The sequence below is a fragment of the Apium graveolens genome, chromosome 6 (assembly GCF_009905375.1).
Source record: "Apium graveolens cultivar Ventura chromosome 6, ASM990537v1, whole genome shotgun sequence".
Lineage (NCBI taxonomy): Eukaryota > Viridiplantae > Streptophyta > Magnoliopsida > Apiales > Apiaceae > Apium > Apium graveolens.
The window spans coordinates 68,618,488-68,639,987 of NC_133652.1; the positions used below are offsets into that span (position 1 = coordinate 68,618,488).

The 21,500-nt window shown below is 35.2% G+C and overlaps 2 protein-coding genes across 14 annotated transcripts; one reads left to right on the top strand and one right to left on the bottom strand.

Annotated features, from left to right (window-relative positions):
• Nucleotides 1–2,134: 2,134 nt before the first annotated feature.
• LOC141668032 (serine/threonine protein phosphatase 2A 55 kDa regulatory subunit B alpha isoform-like) lies at nt 2,135–9,747 on the top strand. 9 transcript variants are annotated; one of them, XR_012552862.1, is made up of 8 exons: nt 2,135–2,243; nt 2,355–2,454; nt 2,670–2,796; nt 4,187–4,394; nt 5,197–5,296; nt 5,698–5,792; nt 8,251–8,362; nt 9,493–9,747. XR_012552862.1 is itself a non-coding variant. In XM_074474711.1 (8 exons), the coding sequence occupies exons 1-4, from the start codon at nt 2,233–2,235 to the stop codon at nt 5,247–5,249; spliced, it is 372 nt and encodes a 123-aa protein (XP_074330812.1). In that variant the 5' UTR covers nt 2,141–2,232; the 3' UTR covers nt 5,250–5,296; nt 5,698–5,792; nt 8,251–8,362; nt 8,443–8,512; nt 9,493–9,747. The 9 variants fall into 9 exon arrangements, 6 of the variants coding, with proteins under 6 accessions (XP_074330812.1, XP_074330808.1, XP_074330809.1 ...); XM_074474711.1 differs by lacking the exon at nt 2,670–2,796 and adding an exon at nt 8,443–8,512 and having other exon boundaries at nt 2,141–2,243; XM_074474707.1 differs by lacking the exon at nt 2,670–2,796 and having other exon boundaries at nt 2,141–2,243.
• A 256-nt stretch (nt 9,748–10,003) lies between these two features.
• Nucleotides 10,004–16,707, bottom strand: LOC141668520 (uncharacterized). Of its 5 annotated transcripts, none has more exons than XM_074475417.1 (7): nt 16,573–16,707; nt 15,696–15,771; nt 12,022–12,112; nt 11,291–11,360; nt 10,941–11,074; nt 10,537–10,692; nt 10,004–10,289 (listed from the first exon to the last, which is right to left on the bottom strand). In XM_074475417.1, exons 4-7 carry the CDS (start codon nt 11,328–11,330, stop codon nt 10,062–10,064), a joined length of 558 nt encoding a protein of 185 aa, XP_074331518.1. In that variant the 5' UTR covers nt 11,331–11,360; nt 12,022–12,112; nt 15,696–15,771; nt 16,573–16,707; the 3' UTR covers nt 10,004–10,061. The 5 variants fall into 5 exon arrangements, 4 of the variants coding, with proteins under 4 accessions (XP_074331518.1, XP_074331519.1, XP_074331517.1 ...); XM_074475418.1 differs by having other exon boundaries at nt 12,022–12,181; XM_074475416.1 differs by lacking the exon at nt 12,022–12,112.
• Between the last annotated feature and the right edge of the window lie 4,793 nt (nt 16,708–21,500).

Sequence of the window (21,500 nt, forward strand, 5' to 3'; positions counted from 1 at the left end):
ATTATTTTATCAAATTAAGTTGCCCGTAATATTTTGGAAAATAGGTGTTTTAGGGTTGGAAAAAGTAAAAAAAGGTAATGTGTTTTAGTTAAAAAGGTAATTGATTTATATATAATAAATAGAATTGCATATTATATTTATAGAAATTGAACTATTTTGGTTGGGAAAAACGTAGTTGAAAAGGGTAATAGATTTATATACCAATTAAGACTAATATAGATTTCAAGTAATAATAATTAAGTAACGGTAATTAAGTAAATTTAATAAAAACATTCAATAAGGATATTAAGTAAATACCAGCATGACCAGGCCGACTACCAATAAAACTTTCATTGTTTCGTCTTTAATATAATAGTATAGATAGATATAGGCCTTTGTTCCAGAGAGACACCTCTTATATGGAGACAAGTGGAGACACAATCTGGACCACATATTTTAATCTAATCTAATGGTCCCCGCAAGGGGCACTCTCACATGCAAATTTCCTCCGTTTTTAATTTGATTTTTTAAAATCACAGTATTTTTCTTCATCTCCTAACGATCGATTTGCATACCATATGTGTTATGTAAATAAATAAAAATAGAAGTGTCTCTACGTGTGTCTGTAGAGTGGGACTCATATATATATATATTTATATATATATGTGTGTGTGTATATGTATATATATATGAGGTGCTTTTTAGCTTATCTACGAGCACTTAGCGGCCTTTTAGTTGGATTCCTAGCTGCTATATAGGTAAATGCATATTTGTAATTAGTTAATACTAATAATAAAAAAGTTTTTCTAAAAAAGACTTGTTCAGTACCTGGACAAGATTTTTATCTGATATATGATGAAGTGATTATTTTACAGTTACTTGTGTACTGTGGAACATTAGAGCAAGTCCAAGAGTGTTCTAGGAGAAGACTTAAATATATAATAAATATGTTGTCCTAGTGATTTAGGACACCACAGACCTACTTGTACTCCAACAATAAGCCTTATCTTGATGTCTTATAATTAAATGTTAATATATTTAGGTACAAAAGGAAGGAAAATGATGTACAAGTGTAGGGAAGTGAATATTTTATTGGGAAAAATAATCTAGGACATGTGTAGTAGTGCCATCAAAAATAAGGCACATATCGTGTGTCCTAGTTGTTTAAGGCACCACTAGGACATTCTTGGATTGCATTTTTGTCCCAAATGCCTTATATTCTCCTCTAGGACACAAGTTCTTGGACTTGCTCTTAGGACATGTATATGGGTACCTTGTCAAATTAGCAACTTGCCATTTTATGTATTCCCCCGTCTGTCATCTGTTCATAAAGGAGACTAACCGAAAAGCAGAGAAAGTTTCAGAGCTTTCTTATCAATTACATATTTTTCTTCCCTTTTTTTATAGAAGTTGAATCGAACACAGTATTGAAAGTCACATCTATATATATGTCTTGCATAATTATATGATTTTTTTCCACATCATACCTTCTCGGTTAAATATTTGTGTTTATGACATTCTTATGTCCGCTGGTCTTTTCATATTTGATGATGTGATATAATAAGAGCACTGTTATTTTTGCAAATCGGAAAAATAGATGTAGTTATTACTGATTAGTAATTACCATCTCTTTAACCTCAGGGCATCAAGTTTTCATGTAAATTAGTAATGTCAGCTCTCAAATTACAGCGAGGGTTAAGAGAGAGGGAGAGGGGGCGGGAGAGCTACTTAACTTTATACAATACCAATGTTGAAAGCGTATCATACACATACAGTTCCGTTGTCCTTAAATGATTTATTTGCAGTTTTTTATTAAATTTATCAATCTTCAATTGCTCTTCTTTCTGAGATTGTATCCTTAAACACGATTTCTTTTGGTTGAAAGAGACTGATTTAGTGACATTTAACTTAGCTAAATCTGAGCCATAATGCTTGATGAAAAGACAATGTCCTTGCATTAGTTATACTTCTATTTTCTTTTAATTTATTATTTTTTTCTGGATACAAATTAAAAACTCATATAGAAGCTCCCCAAACTTGATTGCTGAATTTGGTCAGACTTTTTAACAGGGACACTCTGTTGCACATGTTTTGGATGTAGCTGTTTCTTTTAAGTACATTGGCTTTAACAGTTAACTTCAATTTTCACAAGTTTTGCAGTTGATATTGTATCAGCTATTGAGTTCGACAAATCTGGTGATCATCTTGCTACTGTTTATCGTGGCGGTGGAGTTTTGCTATTCGAAACGACTGATGCAAAAGAGGTTACAGCTGTATACTCTTTTCATCTTAGCAGTTGAATCTTAAATATGCATGATCTTACATTCCTTCTACTCTTAATTTGTTTTACAAATTCTAAATTTTGATGTACACAGCATGGAGGAAGCAGAAGGGATTTTGGAGAGGATATATTATCCAGTCAGTAGGCATCCTGAGTTCCGCTACAAGACAGAATTTCAAAGTCATGAACCTGAGGTATGTCACTTAATTTCTTAAACACAAATGAATTGAACCATATCCTGTAAATACCCTCTATTTCTGATTTTGAGATCCAAAAAGGAAGTGGAATCTGGAAAAAGTTATGTATCTCGTTATAGTTGGAACCTCGCTCCCTTAAAGTAATTCTGTAATTATATTGTTGTCAGTTTGGAATGTTTATACTCATTCTTTATTTAATATTTTTCTTTCAGTTTGATACTTTGATTATTTAAAGAGCTTAGAAATTGAGGAGAAAATCAACAAAATCAGATGTGCCAAACAGCAAATGGGGCACTTTTTCTTTTGTCTACAAATGACAAGACCATTAAATTCTGGAAGGTAGATGATTTGTTGATCCTTTGTGTTCATGCAAACAATCTGATATAGGTTTTAACTTTTAAACAACATCAATAGTTACAGCTAAGTAATTATTGATAATAACTTCTGCTTGCTGGAAAACTCACTTGTACAGATTATAGTGTTCCTTCACTTTAAATTTTTCCCATGTATCTGTCCTCTATGATATCACAAGCTTTATGTTCCTAATTCCGAGAAAATTACAGTTATTAATGCATTATCTCAATCACTCCTTTCAAAACCCACTACTGTTGTAGTTGAAATTTAGGTGTAGTTCACATAATTCCTATCATGTATGTCTTGCAAGTTTTTTCTACCAGTTGATCAAATTGTCTACTTTCCACTTTGCAAACCTCTAAGGGTCTTCTTTCTTCACATTAAACTATGTTTTCTTGAGTTTAGTGGACAGTGAGATAACCCTAGTTTTTGGTCACCCCAAACCCAAGCCCAGTCATAATGGAAGAAATTTTAAAAATGGATTAGTATAACTTTTGCCAACCACTCAGGGCAAACCACTACAGAACATCTTGGACAACAATATTTGATCTGACAACCTTTACCGAAGTAGAGTTAGATATATGAGGGGAGCTAGAAGCCATCACTTCTATCTATATTTTTGTTCTTTATTGCTATAATGGTAGGCTTCAAATCAGCGTACATATATATTTTAAAAGTTATTAGAAGGTACTTGGAGTACTCTAATGTATCAATGTACTTTTTTAAAAAGGGAGTGAGTCCAGTGAGCGACATAGTCCTTATCTCCAACCATAGGCTTTTATAAGAATACTGTTTTCTTGTTTATATGTGTTCTATAGACCAATTAGAAATAATTATGTAAAACCTTTTTGTTAATCATTTTCTAAAAATGTTTCACTGTTAACCAAAAACATAAAATTGATTATCCATTGCTAACTAAAGTATCTGCACCTTGCAAGAAAAAAGTATCTGCTAAATAAACTACATTTTAATAAGAAAGCATCAGATTGGAACAATTTGGGGCGGAGACATTTATACGACTTCTTCTCATGATAAGTATGGATGGCAGAAGACCTGTGATGCTAGACAAAAGTGTAATATTCTGTAATCTATGAGAGCAGTACTTTATATACTGTCTAGAAATTTGATATTATTGTCCTGATGCAAGTTAAATAGAAAAGGTTTAGAGAGATCTGAAAACACTAGCTAGAAATCCTTCTCTTATAAAGAATAGAAACAATTCGATGCTTATCATACAATTGAGAGTATTCTTAGTTACAAATTATGCCATCTGTGAAGGTACTTGTGGGAGTTTTTGTTTGTTTCCACAGCTAAATTTGTCTTAAATAATAGTATGCTTTATGCCTCGTATTTATGTATTGTTTTCGTGTGATAGGTCCAAGAGAAAAAGGTAAAAAAGATATCAGAGATGAAAACCGACCTTGTAAAATGTAACGGGAATGGCAGTATTGCCAGCTCAAGTGTCTCTTCCAGCCCAAATTTGTATCGTTCAAATGGAGGATGCTCAGATACATCATTATCTTTTCAAGCAATGATTTATCATTCCCACCGGGGGGGGAATTTCATCACTACATTTACCTGTGGTAGTTGTACTTGACTTTCTGATTTTTACTGCTGTAATGTGTGAGTAATATTAATTGATGTCGTCTCATGATGTCAATCTGGTCATTGGCTCGTAAAAGAATGCCAAATTTTGAAGTATTATAGGAGTACTTAGGATGACAGAGCTATATTTCTCTGTAGTCTGCCTTCTGTAGATTATATTTGGTTGGTACACTTTTGCAGTTAAGCTATTCTATATTGTATCTTCCTGCACCAGGATTCATGCAATTTCCTATGTCCTTTTAGGTGCCTTTACCCCTTAAAGAATCTTTATATTACTTGCACTTGGTTTGAAACACTCTGCCCCTGGTTATATAATTTTCAGGACATGTATATTACTTGAAGTCAGAAAGATACTTGATTTTAATGGAATACTCAAAACTATAATTTTTTGGTCGGTGGGGTTGGGAGGTTTTTTTTGTCCGGAGGGGGGTGGGGAGTAGTGCTTACAATTATGTTATTGTTTATATCAATGCATGTAGGATACAATCGTTTCCTTGGTATTTGAAAATGAATAATTTTTTTGTTGTACACGTATATGATATATTCAACAATTCCCAGCTCCTCCATAAATTTCCCACTTTTGTCCCGCGCCAGTACCATATGTGATAGTATGTCTACTGGCAAGGTCTTGCTGGCTGCCATATCAATCTTCCTCTGCACTATAATCTGTAACATCAATTTCCTCAAGTGGTTGGAGGCCTTTATGGCTCTCCATAAAGAGAAGGTGTGCACCTATATTTCCTTAGTTTATGACTTTCTGTCATGTGAATCCAATATTAGGTTCAATGCCAATTACAGCTGATCCGGGCGGACTGAGGAGGCAAGATGTGTAGCTCCGGCTGTTGTTCTTTGACGTAGGGGCTTGGTGAAGGTGTTAGAGGTAATAGCTACATGCCCCTGTTTTATGCTACATTCAAATTTCGTGCTGCAGCATAACCAACTATCATCCACTGTAATTATACACCTCTTTGCAACTCAACTTCTTTGAATTATATCCCCTCTAGAAGGTGTTTTAGGACCACAAACCTGTAAAGAAATTTTATGTATCGAAAAAAAGAACATAGTACTCTCTAAAGATAGACACTTCTTTGTTAGTAAGAACAGAGTGATCTCATAGTCTAAAAGAACTGTAATATATCTTACATGGTTACCAACATCCAAGGTTCCCCGTGTCATATTTATATACTATATCTTCTGATTCAGACACTTTTTTTTTACCTTGTGCATCTACAGTCTAGTTTAAATTCCTATACAATGATGTTGTACTGTGGTTCTTTTCAGAGGAGGAGATACCAGAGAGTATTGTTGAGGTGCTTGAGGCATCTGACAGAGATTGCAAGGTTTTTTTATGCTATATTTGCAGAAGAAACGTTAAGGTTGTTTGGTTGAAGATTAATGCTTGATAATAACTGATACATTAGGTTTACATTAAATACTCACGGGGTAACATAAGATGCTACTAAGATGTGCAATGGACACCGGAAAGTAATACTACAGCTTTGTTTTAAAGGAAAAAAAGGGTCAATAGTTTAGTATTATCAGAAAGCACATTATACTCTTTGAGCACTCACTAGCCGACCAATTCAGTACTTATTAAGCAGGCACGAGACAAAATTATTGGGGGCCCTATGCGAAATTTAAGAATAGAGGCCTTAATATTTATTTTAATATAAGTTTAAAATTTTTTTTCAATAAAATGAAATTTCAAAATACATTATAAATAAAAAGCATACTAAGAAATTTAAAGTGCACATTAAGATATGCTTTTCTTGCGTATTTTGTAAAATAAAATTATCATCAACTCTTCCGCTATTTATAACTTCCTTTTTTTGTTAAATTCCACTGTGTATATATACATATATATTTATAACTTCATAATCATCTCTCTCTCCCCCTCTCTCCCTCTCTCCTCTCCCTCCCTCTCTCCCCATCTCTCCCTCTCTCCTCTCCCTCCCTCTCTCCCCATCTCTCCCTCTCCACTCTCTCTCTCTCCCTCCCTCCCTCTCGCCCTCTCTCCCTCTCTCCCTCTCTCCCCATCTCTCCCTCCTCATCTCCCTCCCTCTCTCCCCCTCTCTCCCTCTCTCCCCCTCTCATCCCCTCTCCCTCTCTCCCCTCCTCTCCCGCTCTCCTGCTCTCTCCCTCTCTCCCCATCTCTCGCTCTCATCCCTCCATCTCTCCCTCTCCCACTCCTCGCTCCGCTCTCTCTCCCTCTCCCACTCCCTCTCCCTCGCCCTCTCCCTCCCTCTCTCTCTCTCCCTCTCTCTAGCTATTACCTTGACACCAAAGAAGAGTTCGACCCTAATGCTTTATTTCTGTCCTAGTTGATCCTGATTCGACATTAAAAGTATATTGATTTTTCCCAATAACCGAATACTTTTGTCGGTAAATACTGCATATTTGATTCCATCCATAAATATATTTTCTTCCCTATGAGTTCTAGTCTCAATAAGAATGCTAGTTCTTACTGTTCATATATTATGATATGAATATACCACCAAAGAAGAGTTTGACCCAATGCTTTATTTCTATCCCAGTTGATCCTGATTCGATATTAGAAGTATATTGATTTTTTTCCCAATAACCGAATACTTTTGTCTGTAAATACTGCATATTTGATTCCATCCATAAAAATATTTTCTTCCTATGAGTTCTAGTCTCAATAAGAATGCTAGTTCTTACTGTTCATATATTATGATATGAATATACCACACTAATTCGTTATGTATGGATGATGAGATTCCATTGATACAGAGCCAATTCCAATAGACTTATTGGAGGGCCCCATTGGCGTGCATCCAGTACGAATTGAACCTACGAATTCGCCAATTATGAGTTGGGCGCTTTAACTAAGACCTACGGTAAGAAAGAGAATAAGTAAAGGATGACGTATAAAATGAAAAATGTTCATAATGATTACACTTAAATAAAAAGCCCCCCTTGTCTGTGCTTATCTGTTCGGTTCGTAATGTGCTTCCTTCTTCGCGATGGAATGAAGTCCTTCTGAACTAGAATCATGAATGAGATTCGAACCCATATTTACGTGCGACTTTCCTCTTAGTCGATATCATGATGGGAAGATTGAACTATTCCCAGGTCTCGGAATCCCTTTCTTTTTTAGGTATGCCGCCCTGCGAGCAAGGAGTGCCACGCACGAGCGGAGCGAAAACAAAGCAATAGGCATTCTTATATTTTTTTGGGGGGGGGGGAATTCTTTGATTGTGTATTGAATATAGATCCATGTCTTTCTTGTTCCACTAGCTAGGACCAAATTCTCACATGCCCGTTTCGTTATTACAACCTTCTTTTTCGATGTCAAAGACCAGAAGCTACGCGCAAATTCTCATTGGATCTCGGTTGTTCTTAACAGCGATGACTATTCATTTAAGTCTTCGGGTAGCACCACTAGATATTCAACAAGGTGGAAATTCTCGTATTCCGTATGTACTCTCTCTCTCCCTCTCTCTCTCCCTCCCTCCCTCTCTCTCTCTCCCCCCTCCCCCCTCGCTCCCTCCCTCCCTCCCCCCTCGCTTCCGCTCCCCCTCCCCCACTCCCTCTATCGCTCTCTCCCTCTCTCGCTCGCTCTCTCGCGCTCTCTCTCTCTCTCTGGAACCTCACAGCATCAACACTCTCCCACTCCCTCTTAGTCTTATTTGTTGGGCCTTTTCAGAGTTCGCTCTCCCACTCCCTCTTTACCTATAGTCTTCTTGTAAACATCTCTCTCTCTAGCAAGAAGCATCAACACTCTCCCACTCCCTCTTAGTCTTATTTGTTGGGCCTTTTCAGAGTTAGCTCTCCCACTCCCTCTTTACTTATAGTCTTCTTGTAAACATACAGAATGGAGCATTTGTTGGGCCTTCTCAGAGTTCGCGTAAAGAGAGGTGTAAATTTAGCTATCAGAGACACCAGGAGCAGTGATCCCTATGTCATTCTCAGATTTGGAAAACAGGTAATTAATCTCTATTACAGATACTAATCTCCCTGTCAAACTAGTAAGTCTTTTAAGTTCCACATTTTCTTAATTTGTAGTGTACTGTGAATACTGTTCTTGATTGTTGGACCCCTCTGTTATTGTTATGAAGACATGAAGAGGTTGAAGGTACTTAAGTATTGATGTTACCATTTCTTCGAGCCATGTTTGTTATAAGGGAATATAATCCCTGACTATTACCTTAAAAACTTAAAATTTTAAAAGATTATGATCCATGAACTAGATTTTAGGCGTTTTTTTGGTTCATTTCTATGAAATTTTAACAATAATTTAGGCATATTTTATGGGATGCTAATAGTCCTTAAATTAAGTTTAAACAAGGTGATGATCTGGATATTATGATCCTTGGAACAAACTTGACAGGAGCAATATATAATTGGATCTTATATCACTTAGAATTCCCCTCACATGAAAACGAAAGCCCATTTTTTGGGTTCGGATAATATGTTGGTAGGACCCCATTTTCGGGACCAAATATTAGGATCCTACTTACCAAACCTCACATGAAAACGAAAGCCCGTTTTTTGGGTTCGGATAATATGTTGGTAGGACCCTATTTTCGGGACCAAATATTAGGATCCTACTTACCAAATGGTTAAAATTGTCGGGGTTCCCTGATTCGTACTTGAGCATGGAACTAAAGACGTCCACTCTGGTACACTATTAAGTTACCAAAAATATTGGGTTTAATGGTCCAAATTTAAGGCCTCCACTTTGACACAATGTTAGTGTTAAATTATTTAATTTACAATTTGAAAATTGTGAACTAGTGTCTCACACACACACGTATATATATATATGTTTAGCGAGTTAATCTTGAGTTCGTATATGAGAGTTCAGCTGAAAGTCAGTGAAATTGTTTAATGAAGTTAAGTGATATCTATGCAATGAGGTGTTGCAAGAAGATCCATTTTTTGCAGCTGATTTTATTCATTGCAAATAAATCTGACCGAGTACGTATATGATATAAGTATCGATTTATATGTGAATATATGCTGTGCTAACAAAGAGTTGGTTTTGGTGATAGTGTACTTTATGTATATTGCACAAAAATGATCGTTTCTGACACCACTGTCACATAATTGAAGGTAGTGTATGACAATGACACATTCTCCCTTGATGACAAAATGGGAGATGCAGATTTCTGAGATCAAAACATGTGGACTTTGTAAGAATGCAATTAAAAGGTCCCCTGAAGGAACTATAATCACCAGAGTAAAACCAAGCAGCGAAAATTGCTCGTCTGAAGAGAGCAACATAATCTGGACGAGGCAATACAACTAGCTTTCAAAACAGTTTTGTATAATACAATTTTATATGGATGCATGCATATTTTTAGCAAATATTTTGATTCAACTAAATGAGATGCAACTAAATGAGATACAATTTTATATGGATGCATGCATATTTTAGCAAATATTTTGATTCAACTAGATGAGATGCAACTAAATGAGAAAGGGACAGAGGAACAAGATATTAATAATTTGGACACGATGATAATACACAATGATCCAACTAAATGAGATGCAACTGTGGTTTAACTGTGATACCAATTTATACTAAGCTATATATGAAAAATAAATTGAAGAAATTGGTACATAACAATAAATAGTCAACTCAAAGTTCATTAAAAATAACATTTCAATCAAATTACAATTTAAGATAAAAATTGAACAATATACTTCCTAAAGAAAATAAAGATCTCCGACGGGGACCGTGAAATCAAATAACTCGCTACAGTCCACTTTGCGTATCCAGCAAGTCCCCAATTTTCTCCCCAAGAATTTCTTATAATAAAATAATTTTCTCGTATATTCATGCCCACAACTACGATACTGTGACATTCAACAAATTCATCATAATCGAATCTTTCACGATAAATGTCCTGGAATGCATAAAAATAAAGGTATCAAATCAACGATAAAGACAATCACTTAATCTAAGTCGGTTCAAATTTCTTTTTGCAATTTGATAGATTCAATTTTTTCGGTTTGAAATTGAAAAAAATATATTTCTAAAATTAAAGGGGCAGAATAACTGGTGTGTTATAATATTTTGAGAAAAACAAAAATATTAAAATTGAACTACGTCTAGTTATAATAAACCAAAATGTAATTCAATGTAAATATCACCTGTCCTGTCACATGAGTGAGACTTTGAAATCTCACTGTTGCCCTGATAGCAGCTGCAAGCGGTTGTCTCATTAAAGAGTTAAAGATATCATCCCTGCGGTCCGGATCAGTCCAATTTCCCAAACTCCGGTGACCTGGAATTCCAATTCGGGGACCCTGGATGGTTATAAAAAATAATTATTATTGTAAGTAAATTTATAATTTATCAAAAATAAAATTATTTAATAGTTATGTTTTACAAAATCTCAATACATTATATTAATTATTTAAACAAGTCAAATCGGATTCTTAAGAAAAATAATTTTTTTATATCAAGCAAAAAAAATTATATACTAGAAAACTCAAACTTATTAATTTAAATTAAATTATATATAATAAATAAATAAGAATTTGTGTAATGTTACCGTAATAGGTGGAATATGCCTGGTGTCTCTCCAGCAAGCCACAAAGGGGTTGTGACTCGCCAAAGGCAACCCTGAACAAGTGCAGCAGTCATAACCCCATTCAGGTCTGCCCATGTAGCATTGAATTTGTTTCTCTAGAGGATGAAAACTGGGATTATATCTCCGAAAATTGTATATATAAAGTGAACGAGTTAAATATGTATATACAATTTTATATTAGATTATACATATATTATATTATAAATTTTGCTTAATTCACATTTTTTTTCCACGTGAAAGAACTTAATGTTATATTATTGATTAATTAGAGTCTTATAATGAACAGTAATATTAAACAAATATTTACTTACCACATCGGTGTTGATGGAGTATGGGCTGTGATGTGATCATCCTTGGTTCTCTCCGAATCCAATTGATTTCCTGCCGAAAAAGATAGCATAAAGTTTCTTTTTTTGACAAAAAACATTCATTAAAACTTTCAAATACAGTCAGGACAAATCCCCGAACTAATAATACAACCTGATTGGGAAATAAAATGAGCTAAATATCTTATTTAATCATTTTTATGCAATAATGATGGTTTTACCCTAAATGAAAATTTATATATACATGTGTGTTATATTATCAGTTTTTTGAAAAAATTTAAAATTTTAAGTAGAGCACTTATTATTAAGATAATATATATATTACAATACCTGTACTTGTTCATGAATTGTGCATGGCATTTCACTTTCTGCGCCTTCTTTAGTTCTTAATGACGGTTCATAAAAACCATATATCTTTTATAAAAATGTTCATTATTTATATGAAAAATCTCCTTCCAAGACAATTTGAAACACAAATCTGCATCGCTTGGCAAACTTAACTGCATTTTCATTGTGCGATAAATAAGTGTGTAACAAGATCAGGGAGGGGAGGAGAGCTGATATATCTACATACTTTCTAGGGTTAGCTTATATATTCGAAGACCTAAGCTAGGTAATGACTTAATCTAGTCTTCTACATTGTCAATATACAGTGAGTTCTCGAAATATGGAGAAAATTTTCTGGAGTCAAACAGCTCAAATACACAAACACCTACATTCAGTGAGTTGTCCCGTGTGAAATGGATGCATCACTAGTGAAGGTGCACCGGTTCCACCTCAAATTACACTCAACTGCATAACTTTTTTCTGAAACATGAAGAATAACTTGGTTCATGAAGGAGAGTTTTCAGTATGTGTCGAGGTTGTGAGGGATCACTAAGAGGGTAATGACAGAACGGCATGAACATGCTGAGTATTACCGGATGAACGTGTAAAAACATGAAAACAAGAGAGTAGCAAAAGATTGGACAATAGATATGGTCATACGTGTATGAGTATGCTTAAAACTGCATGATCATAACATTATTTTTGAATATTTGATCTTTGTTTAATTTTTTTCCATTTTATTTTAGGGTTTTATATGTGTGTATAAACAAAGATTATAATGTAACAATCATTTAGGCCATATATTTGTTTATGAGTCTAGAAGATATTTTGTCATAGCAGCAGTAGATAAACAAACAAGAACACATAATTAATGCAGACTTTAAATGACATGATTAGTTAAACCACATTCTAAGTCATGCGTCTGGCTAGAAGAACACACTTCCCTGCTATACTAAATTAACCTAGCACTTGAATATCAGTTATACTAAATTGATGTAATGGAGCACTTCCATGCGACTATATGTTTTACTACTAACACTCAGGCATCCTGTTGAGAGTTCTTCTATTTAAGTAATCTGTACTTATTAGAGAAATTAGATACTCCATACCTGAAGAGGTTCACAGATTTATGACATAATTCAAACTTAAACTACTCCCTGAATTATGTAAATATACATAAATATTAATATTTAATTGTAATATTAATATATGTTGTATACTTCGTGTCGAGTCGTGTACTCAAAAAGAATTTTGAAAATACAAAACTGACACTAAATCTCGATCGTGTACTTTTGTGTTCGTGTATTTTCGTGTCATATACTAAAAAAACAAACACAAACACTAAATTTTTGTGTCGTTTCATGTCCTGCAAGTCGTCTCGTGTCCAAAATTACCGGATCTACTTATAAGCCATAAAATTAATAACAGAGGTCCGGAAAACCTAGTTTGAAATGACTAATTTTACACGTTTATGTGACTTATTTACTCTTAAATCATTGAATTTTACGTGGATTTACGCATGAACCACTGAAATTTCAAAACTTCTGGTCGAATCAAATACGAAATGGAAATCCCCGTACCTTAATATTACAATAATAACATATTTGAGTAGAGAGTAATATTGGATGGAACCGAACCACGAAAATTAAAAATCGCGTTTTGCGGTGCGATTGGTTGGAAGCATACATTGAAATTCAAAGAACACACGAGTCAATTTCAAGCGTCAATGGATAGCTTACCATACGTTGCATATATATTATTATGTACGCTTCTTCGAAAATGAAATGATGTTTGAAAACGGGAGACAGGTATGGCATCTGCTGGTAAGAAAGATATCAATTAATTTATAAAGCAAAGTACATGCTCACGGGTATGTTGCTTGTACACTTTGAAAAATACAACGAAAAGGACCGACTACTCAAAATAATAGTCACGGAAAATCCGGATAAAGTAACATAATTCGTCTGCGTTGGTTGGTATATGTGCACAATACCCCACCCCACAGGATCAACTCCCTCCTCATATGTCTTTCGCGCGCGGAAAGTAGTATTCACTGTATCATCCTTTGATTGATGTATACCATTATCAAATTGTGAAGACATGCCACCCTGCTAAAGTAGTTCACGTGAATGGAAGTATAGAATTGTGGTCACTTGATTTACATATGAGCAGTTCTTGACTTGCACAGGGGAGGGGTGTTAGCAGATAGCAATGAATCTAGTATTAATGAAATCTGATTTTAAATTATTACTGCTGTGAAAAAGAGGGAGCAAGAATTATTGTAGGAGATTCTTCCGTATAATTCTGCCTTCTTTGATTTCTTGATCTTCCGTATAATTTTCAAGAATCTCCTACAATAATTCTTACTCCCTCTTTTTCACAGCAGTAATAATTTAAAATCAGATTTCATTAATACTAGATTCATTGCTATCTGCTAGCACCCCTCCCCTCTGCAAGTCAAGAACTGGTCATATGTAAATCAAGTGACCACAATTCTATACTTCCATTCACGTGAACTACTTTAGCAAGCTGGCATGTCTTCACAATTTGATAGTGGTATACATCAATTAAAGGATGATACAGTGAATACTACTTTTCGCGCGCGAAAGACAAATGAGGAGGGAGTTGATCATGTGGGGTGGGGTATTGTGCACATATACCAACCAACGCAGACGAATTATGTTACTTTATCCAGATTTTCCGTGACTATTACTTTGAGTAGTCAGTCCTTTTCGTTGTATTTTTCAAAGTGTACAGGCAACACACCCCGTGAGCATGTACTTTGCTTTATAAATTAATTGATATCTTCTTACCAGCAGATGTCATACCTGTCTCCCGTTTTCAAACATCATTTCATTTTCGAAGAAGCGTACATAATAATATATATGCAACGTATGGTAAGCTATCCATTGACGCTTGAAATTGACTCGTGTGTTCTTTGAATTTCAATGTATGCTTCCAACCAATCGCACCGCAAAACGCGATTTTTAATTTTCGTGGTACGGTTCCATCCAATATTACTCTACTCAAATATGTTATTATTGTAATATTAAGGTACGGGGATTTCCATTTCGTATTTGATTCGACCAGAAGTTTTGAAATTTCAGTAATTTCAGTGGTTCATGCGTAAATCCACGTAAAATTCAATGATTTAAGAGTAAATAAGTCACATAAACGTGTAAAATTAGTCATTTCAAACTAGGTTTTCCGGACCTCTGTTATTAATTTTATGGCTTACAAATAGATCCGGTAATTTTGGACACGAGACGACTTGCACGACATGAAACGACACAAAAATTTAGTGTTTGTGTTTGTTTTTTTAGTACATGACACGAAAATACATTAACACAAAAGTACACGATCGAGATTTAGTGTCAGTTTTGTATTTTCTTTTTGAGTACACGACTCGACACGAAATATACGACATATATTAATATTACAATTAAATATTAATATTTATGATGTATTTATGTATATTTACATAATTCAAGGAGTAGTTTAAGTTTGAATTATGTCATAAATCTGTGAACCTCTTCAGGTATGGAGTATCTAATTTCTCTAATAAGTACAAATGACTTAAATAGAAGAAATCTCAACCGGATGCCTGAGTGTTAGTAGTAAAACATACAGTCGCATGGAAGTGCTCCATTGCATCAATTTAGTATAACTGATATTCAAGTGCTATATTAATTTAGTATAGCAGGGAAGTGTGTTCTTCTAGCCAGGCGCATGACTTAGAATGTGGTTTAACTAATCTTGTCATTTAAAGGCTGCATTAATTATGTGTTCTTGTTTGTTTATCTACTGCTGCTATGACAAAATATCTTCTAGACTCATAAACAAATATATGGCCTAAATGAATATTACATTATAATCTTTGTTTATACACATATATAAAACCCTAAAATAAAATGAAAAAAAAATTAAATAAAGATCAAATATTCAAAAATAATGTTATGATCATGCAGTTTTAAGCATACTCATACACGCATGACCATATCTATTGTCCAATAAGACTTATTTGTTATTATTTTAAACAAGGCAAGAACTCTATATTACATACCCACAACATCGGAAGATGGCACTGCGCCATCATTGAGCATAGCCACGATCTTCTTAACCTCATCCAAGGTACCGTTCTGCAATACACAATTAAACCACATAAATATCAGATTCCCTCCATCCACAAACAAATCTCGGACCAAAATCTTCTAGGCTACATAAGTATACATCATCATTCTAAATAAACAAATACTCTTCAACACAGATATAACACTAAACAATCACAGATCATAGCATCTGTACATACACACACATATAAACTCAGTCGCACCAAAATCTCCTAGGCTCCGTAACTATACATAATCATTCTGAATAAACAAATACTCTTGAACACATTATATATATTATATATAACACTAAACAACCACAGATAGTAGCATCTGTACATATACACACACATACAACCAATCAAACTATATCACATTCAGTTTATGTCAAAAGAATCATAATTTACACCAACAACTCAAAACAGTGTGCATACACTACATACGCAAACATATACATAATTATTTAATTACACATCAGTACATGATCTAATTAACATCAAATTCCTTGAAAAAACTCGGCATCGCCGACGGATAACCTTACAGCGAAAATAAACCACATCGAATCGATCAAACACTTATAAAACAGATCCAACACGAATATCATTAATAACTCTCCACACAACTTAATTGATCAAACAAATCACTTAAAAACAGATCTAACACTCCAATATTCTCAATAAATACACACACGCATATAAACAGATCAGGCTGTGTATTCATATCAAAGTGACATTAATTAATACAAAAACAGCTATAAAATCAGATCGGACTATAAAAACAGATATACACAATTGATTACAACGTATATGTAAGTATGGATTAGAAAGTTACGCATTTCCAGTGGCCGCCGACGAAGAACTTTCTAGCCATTTTTACATGAGAGAGAGATACGTTTGTATGATAATAACAAAGGTGAGTGACAGTGGTTGAGAGGAGGGGTTTATTATTGTTTATATATCGTATTTATTTCTGTATATAATATGGTAATTTCTTGTGGACTGGAATCAGGATGGATCATGCTGTTTTGGGTGGGCTTATTTTACTATTTTACCCTTGTTTTTTGGTTATGATTGCACGAAATTATCGAAATTAGCTGTTTATTAGGCTTTTGATTATATATTTTGTCTGCTTTAATACTTGTGTCTATACTTGTTTCTATTGTCTACATGTTATGTTTTATACATTTAAAATTATTGTTTTAGCCAAATAATTAAATAATTAAATAGAATATAATAAGTTAATTGTTGTAGTTGTGAGTAGTCGAACCTATGCCTATTTACTTGATACTACTATTTCTAAAATTACTATTTATCCCTGACGACCAAGCCATGCCATATTAACTCCCTTATACTTGATACTACTATTTTTAAAATTACTATTGTACCCCTGACGACCAAACCATGCCATATTAACTCACTTATGCTAATTATATATAGGATATAATAGATATTATATTATAAAATATTAATAAGTATTGATGGGATTCGAACCTTGGATATTTAGGAGGAGATGTAGAGAAATATAGAAAGTTTAATCTAATGGTTTAATCAATCTGATTAAGGAATCTAAAGTTTAACATACGCCCTTTATCTCAAAATAATAGTCTTACTTTACTTGACTTTTTAATAATCAAATTGACCAACATTTGAATGTAAATAAAAAATTATTCTTTTACAATTTTTTAAACTCTAAAAATACATGTTAAAATAGATTAAATATTTTCTAATGATATATATTTAAAATATTTTTAATTGTATAATGTGTGTAATGATTAATCAAAATTTAATTAATTTGACCAAATTTTGAGATGGATATATTATATAATAAATAAACGGATTCAAGATAACGCACTAAATATATTCTAATCAAATATAATTTAATGCAAGTCCCCAAAACCTGGCCCTTCACTGTTGTTTACACTTGTTTCGGTCAACATCTTCGGCGTGAATTTCCATTTCCCTCGTTCTCTCTAGCAGTTTCACCATGCTGAGCCTTTTCGCTGAAAATGGAGATGGAATCTGAATTACGAACAAAGTCATAAAAATCGTGATCAAAGACCTCGGACAATGCTCGTCAAGAGTGAAAAAAATCCTACTTATGTCGTTGGAGGTAGTTTACTAAATCAGTATATTTTGTTCCCGAATATAATTTAATGTTTAAATATTTATGAAAAAGAATTTGAACAATAAATTATAAAATTATATTATATATATTTGTTATGGATTAAAACTACTATATATAATTGCTGTATTTAATACTAAGGAACGTGAGCTCCAAGGCTCGATTTGACTGCTCTTGTATTTCGTGACTCAATCTGCCTTAACAAGATGCCTACGTACCTTGCTGATTGCCAAGGATCAAGTCAAAAAACGTAGTTCTTGGTTGGGGGGGTGAGACCCCTTATATAGATGTGGGAGTCCTTGAATTGGACTTGGTATAGGAGACTTGGTGGATAAGCCTCTGAATTAGGATAGACTTAGGAGTCCTAGGAAGTAGGAAGCTGATTCCTTATCCTTTTAGGTCCCCTTGAGGCTAATCTATAAGGATTTATATCCTTATCGGGACTCTTCTCAATAGCTGATTTTTCCCTTATTAATTAATTACGAAATTAATTAATAATTAGGGCTTTCGGGCCTTTTTTATTCCATCAGGCCTGATCTGGTCCATCAGGCTTAACCTTTCTGGTCTGAGTTTTATATATCTTTTTATTGGGCCTAGCAGCCCACAACTTGTACAATTAATGCAGTATTTAACTATACAATCATAATTTATTTATCCCTATCATTTGCCCCCCAACTTTTGGGAAACATTGAATAGGTTTCGCAGAAGTTAAGTCTATTTGTTCCCTTACAGGGTTTCGTTTTTTCCGTAAAGTGTGGAGCGACCTACACGTTTACAACAAATTTTTCCTTTTATTCAGGAATTATCTTAATTTCCAGGAATTTTTTCCCTTATTTCCGGGATTTTTCCCTTAATTTCTGGATTTTTCCCTTAATTTCTGGGATTTATCCTAATTTTTCTGGATTTTCCCTTAATTTCTGGGATTTATCCTAATTTTTCTGGATTTTCCCTTAATTTCTGGGATTTATCCTAATTTTCCTTAATTTCTGGGATTTATCCTAATTTCTGGGATTTATCCTAATTTTTCTGGATTTTCCCTTAATTTCTGGGATTTATCCTAATTTCTGGGATTTATCCTAATTTTTCTGGATTTTCCCTTGGTTTCTGGCTTAAAATAGATCAGAATGCATGCAAAATCGACCAGGATGCAGCCAAAATCGATCAGGATGCATCCAAATCGATCAGGATGCAACCAAATCGATTAGGATTCCTGATCGATTTAGCTCAGGATCTTACACTCTGGTCGACGAAATTCCTGATCGATTTCGATCAGGATTCCTGATTGAATTAGCTCAGGATCTTATACTCTGGTCGACGAAATTCCTGATCGAATTCGATCAGGACTCTGATCGAATTAAGTGACTTTCGACCAGTCTGATCGAATAGCATATCGATCAGAACTTTCTTCTATGTCGATCAGGACTCTGATCGATCTTAGCGTTTTTCTTCCTTCTTGCTCGACTGAGGAATCGATCAGGATTTTTTCGGATCGATCAGGACTCTGATCGAACTTATGGGATTTCTTCCCTTCTGTTCGAATGAGTTATCGATCAGGACTCTTTTTTGCATCGATCAGGACTCTGATCGATCTTAAGGGATTTCTACCCTCCTGTTCGAATGAGTTATCGATCAGGACTCTTTTTTGCATCGATCAGGACTCTGATCGATCTTAAGGGATTTCTACCCTTCTGCTCGAATAAGATATCGATCAGGACTCTCTTTTGCATCGATCAGGACTCTGATCGAACCATATTAAGGTTCTGGTCGATTTTTGACTTTTTAAATTCCACAGGAGCTTCTAGATTGTTCCTGATAATTCTTGTAGTCGGGCCTTTAGGTTGGACCTGTCTTAATGGGCCTAGAAACACCTCGTATTCCGAGCTTTTCGCCTATATAAGTGTAGTGTGAAGTGAGAATCCTCACTTCACTTCTCATTTCTCATTTCTCATTTTCTCCCATAAACTTCTCTAGAGTTCTCCCTTTGAGTAGGCGATTTCCGGCGAGCTCACAGCCACCGTAGCTTCCACCGTTTTTCAAGCATTTCTGGGTTTCAAGCTTTTAAACGAAGCACATCAATGGCGGATCGCGACTTGGCTCGTTTGCAGAAGATGAATGTCTCTAAAGAGGTACAAACATTCAAATTCAATCTCCATATACTTCTCTCATTGACTATGATTAACTCGAGAGGTGATGAATATCCTTCTCTATCTGAGTTAGATTCATATAATCATGGTAACACTTTTCATGAGTTAGATGGTAGAATAGAGTTCATGAACACCCTGTACAGACTTCCACCCCACCTTAGGATTACTCCAGCCGCCCCTGGGGATAGGACTTGTAATTGGGAGGGGGATACCCTGTTCATTTATCGAGGAGCCCTGACCGCAGGTCTTAGGTTCCCATTCCACGAATTTATTCCTCGTTTATTAGCCGATGTACAAGTCAACCCTTGTCAACTCCCTCCCAACGCCTGGAGGAATATTATCTGCTTTATGGTCCTTTGTCTTAGGAATAGCTTCCCTCTTTCCGTAGCTGTCTTTAGGAAAGTTTTTCAATTCTATAATAGTCTCATGAGTCAAGCCGGGATGGGTTTTAATTCGCCAACGACCCAAAGTTCCCCATATCTTTGATAGTAACTCTATAGTCGAGAACAACCCTAAATGGAGGGATGAGTTTGTGAGGCTGACCTGGGCTGGGGGTGATTGGGCCACACTCTTCCGTAGGCCATTTTGCAAAGTATCAGATGGTAGTCCTGGTAGTATCAGATTGACTGATGAGGAGGAGGTGGCCTACCAGGCCTTAATTTCAGACGATGGGAAAACAGGATACCTGGACCCTTTTAGAGGAGTTTTCCTTGAAGAAAGTTGGTCTCTCCCAGGCCAGTGATAAGGGTAAATTTATACCTGCGTAATTATTTTTCCTTCTCTTTAATCCGTACTTTTTCTTTTTTCTGGATTTTAATATTCCTTCTGCTTTTCCTTTCAGCTTGCTGAGGCTATTCAATAACGTTAACTAGGCCTAAGGAGGGGGAATCTGGCCGCCAGAAGAGGGCCAAGCTAAACAGGGATCCCAGGAGCAAACCTGAAGGTCCTACTTTCCTTAAGCCCCACGTCCCGGTGGTCGAGCTGGGGGACGATGTGGATCCTCCACTTAAGGCACATTCCTTCAGGCCTAACTGGGGCTTCAGGAGGAGCGATACGGTGGTTGGATCCACCAAACATGCCAAGGATTGGTCGTACCATTCCATCACTCCCCATGATTTCACTGACATTGTTACGGGGAGTGATGTCGAGACTATTGAGCTTCTGGGCTCTCAAGCCCAAGCTGCGGTAATTTTCTTTTTTCTTCTCTTCCTTTTGTGAATTTCAACTTTTCTTGTATCCCAATGAATTTGCGCCAACTCATACATATTTCTTTGCAGAGTAATACCTATTTCCAGGCGGCCCTACATCAGGCTAGATCTTGGAAGGGTAACTCTGATGTTTTTGAAAAGGAGATGAAGAAGTGGGAGGAGAGAGCCAAGGTCCTAGAGAAGAAGCTGGACACGAAGAAAGAGGAGCTGGCTAAGGCTCATTCCGAGCTGGTGAAACTTAGGAGCGATAAGGATAAGCTCATTGATGACTACATGGATTCTGACA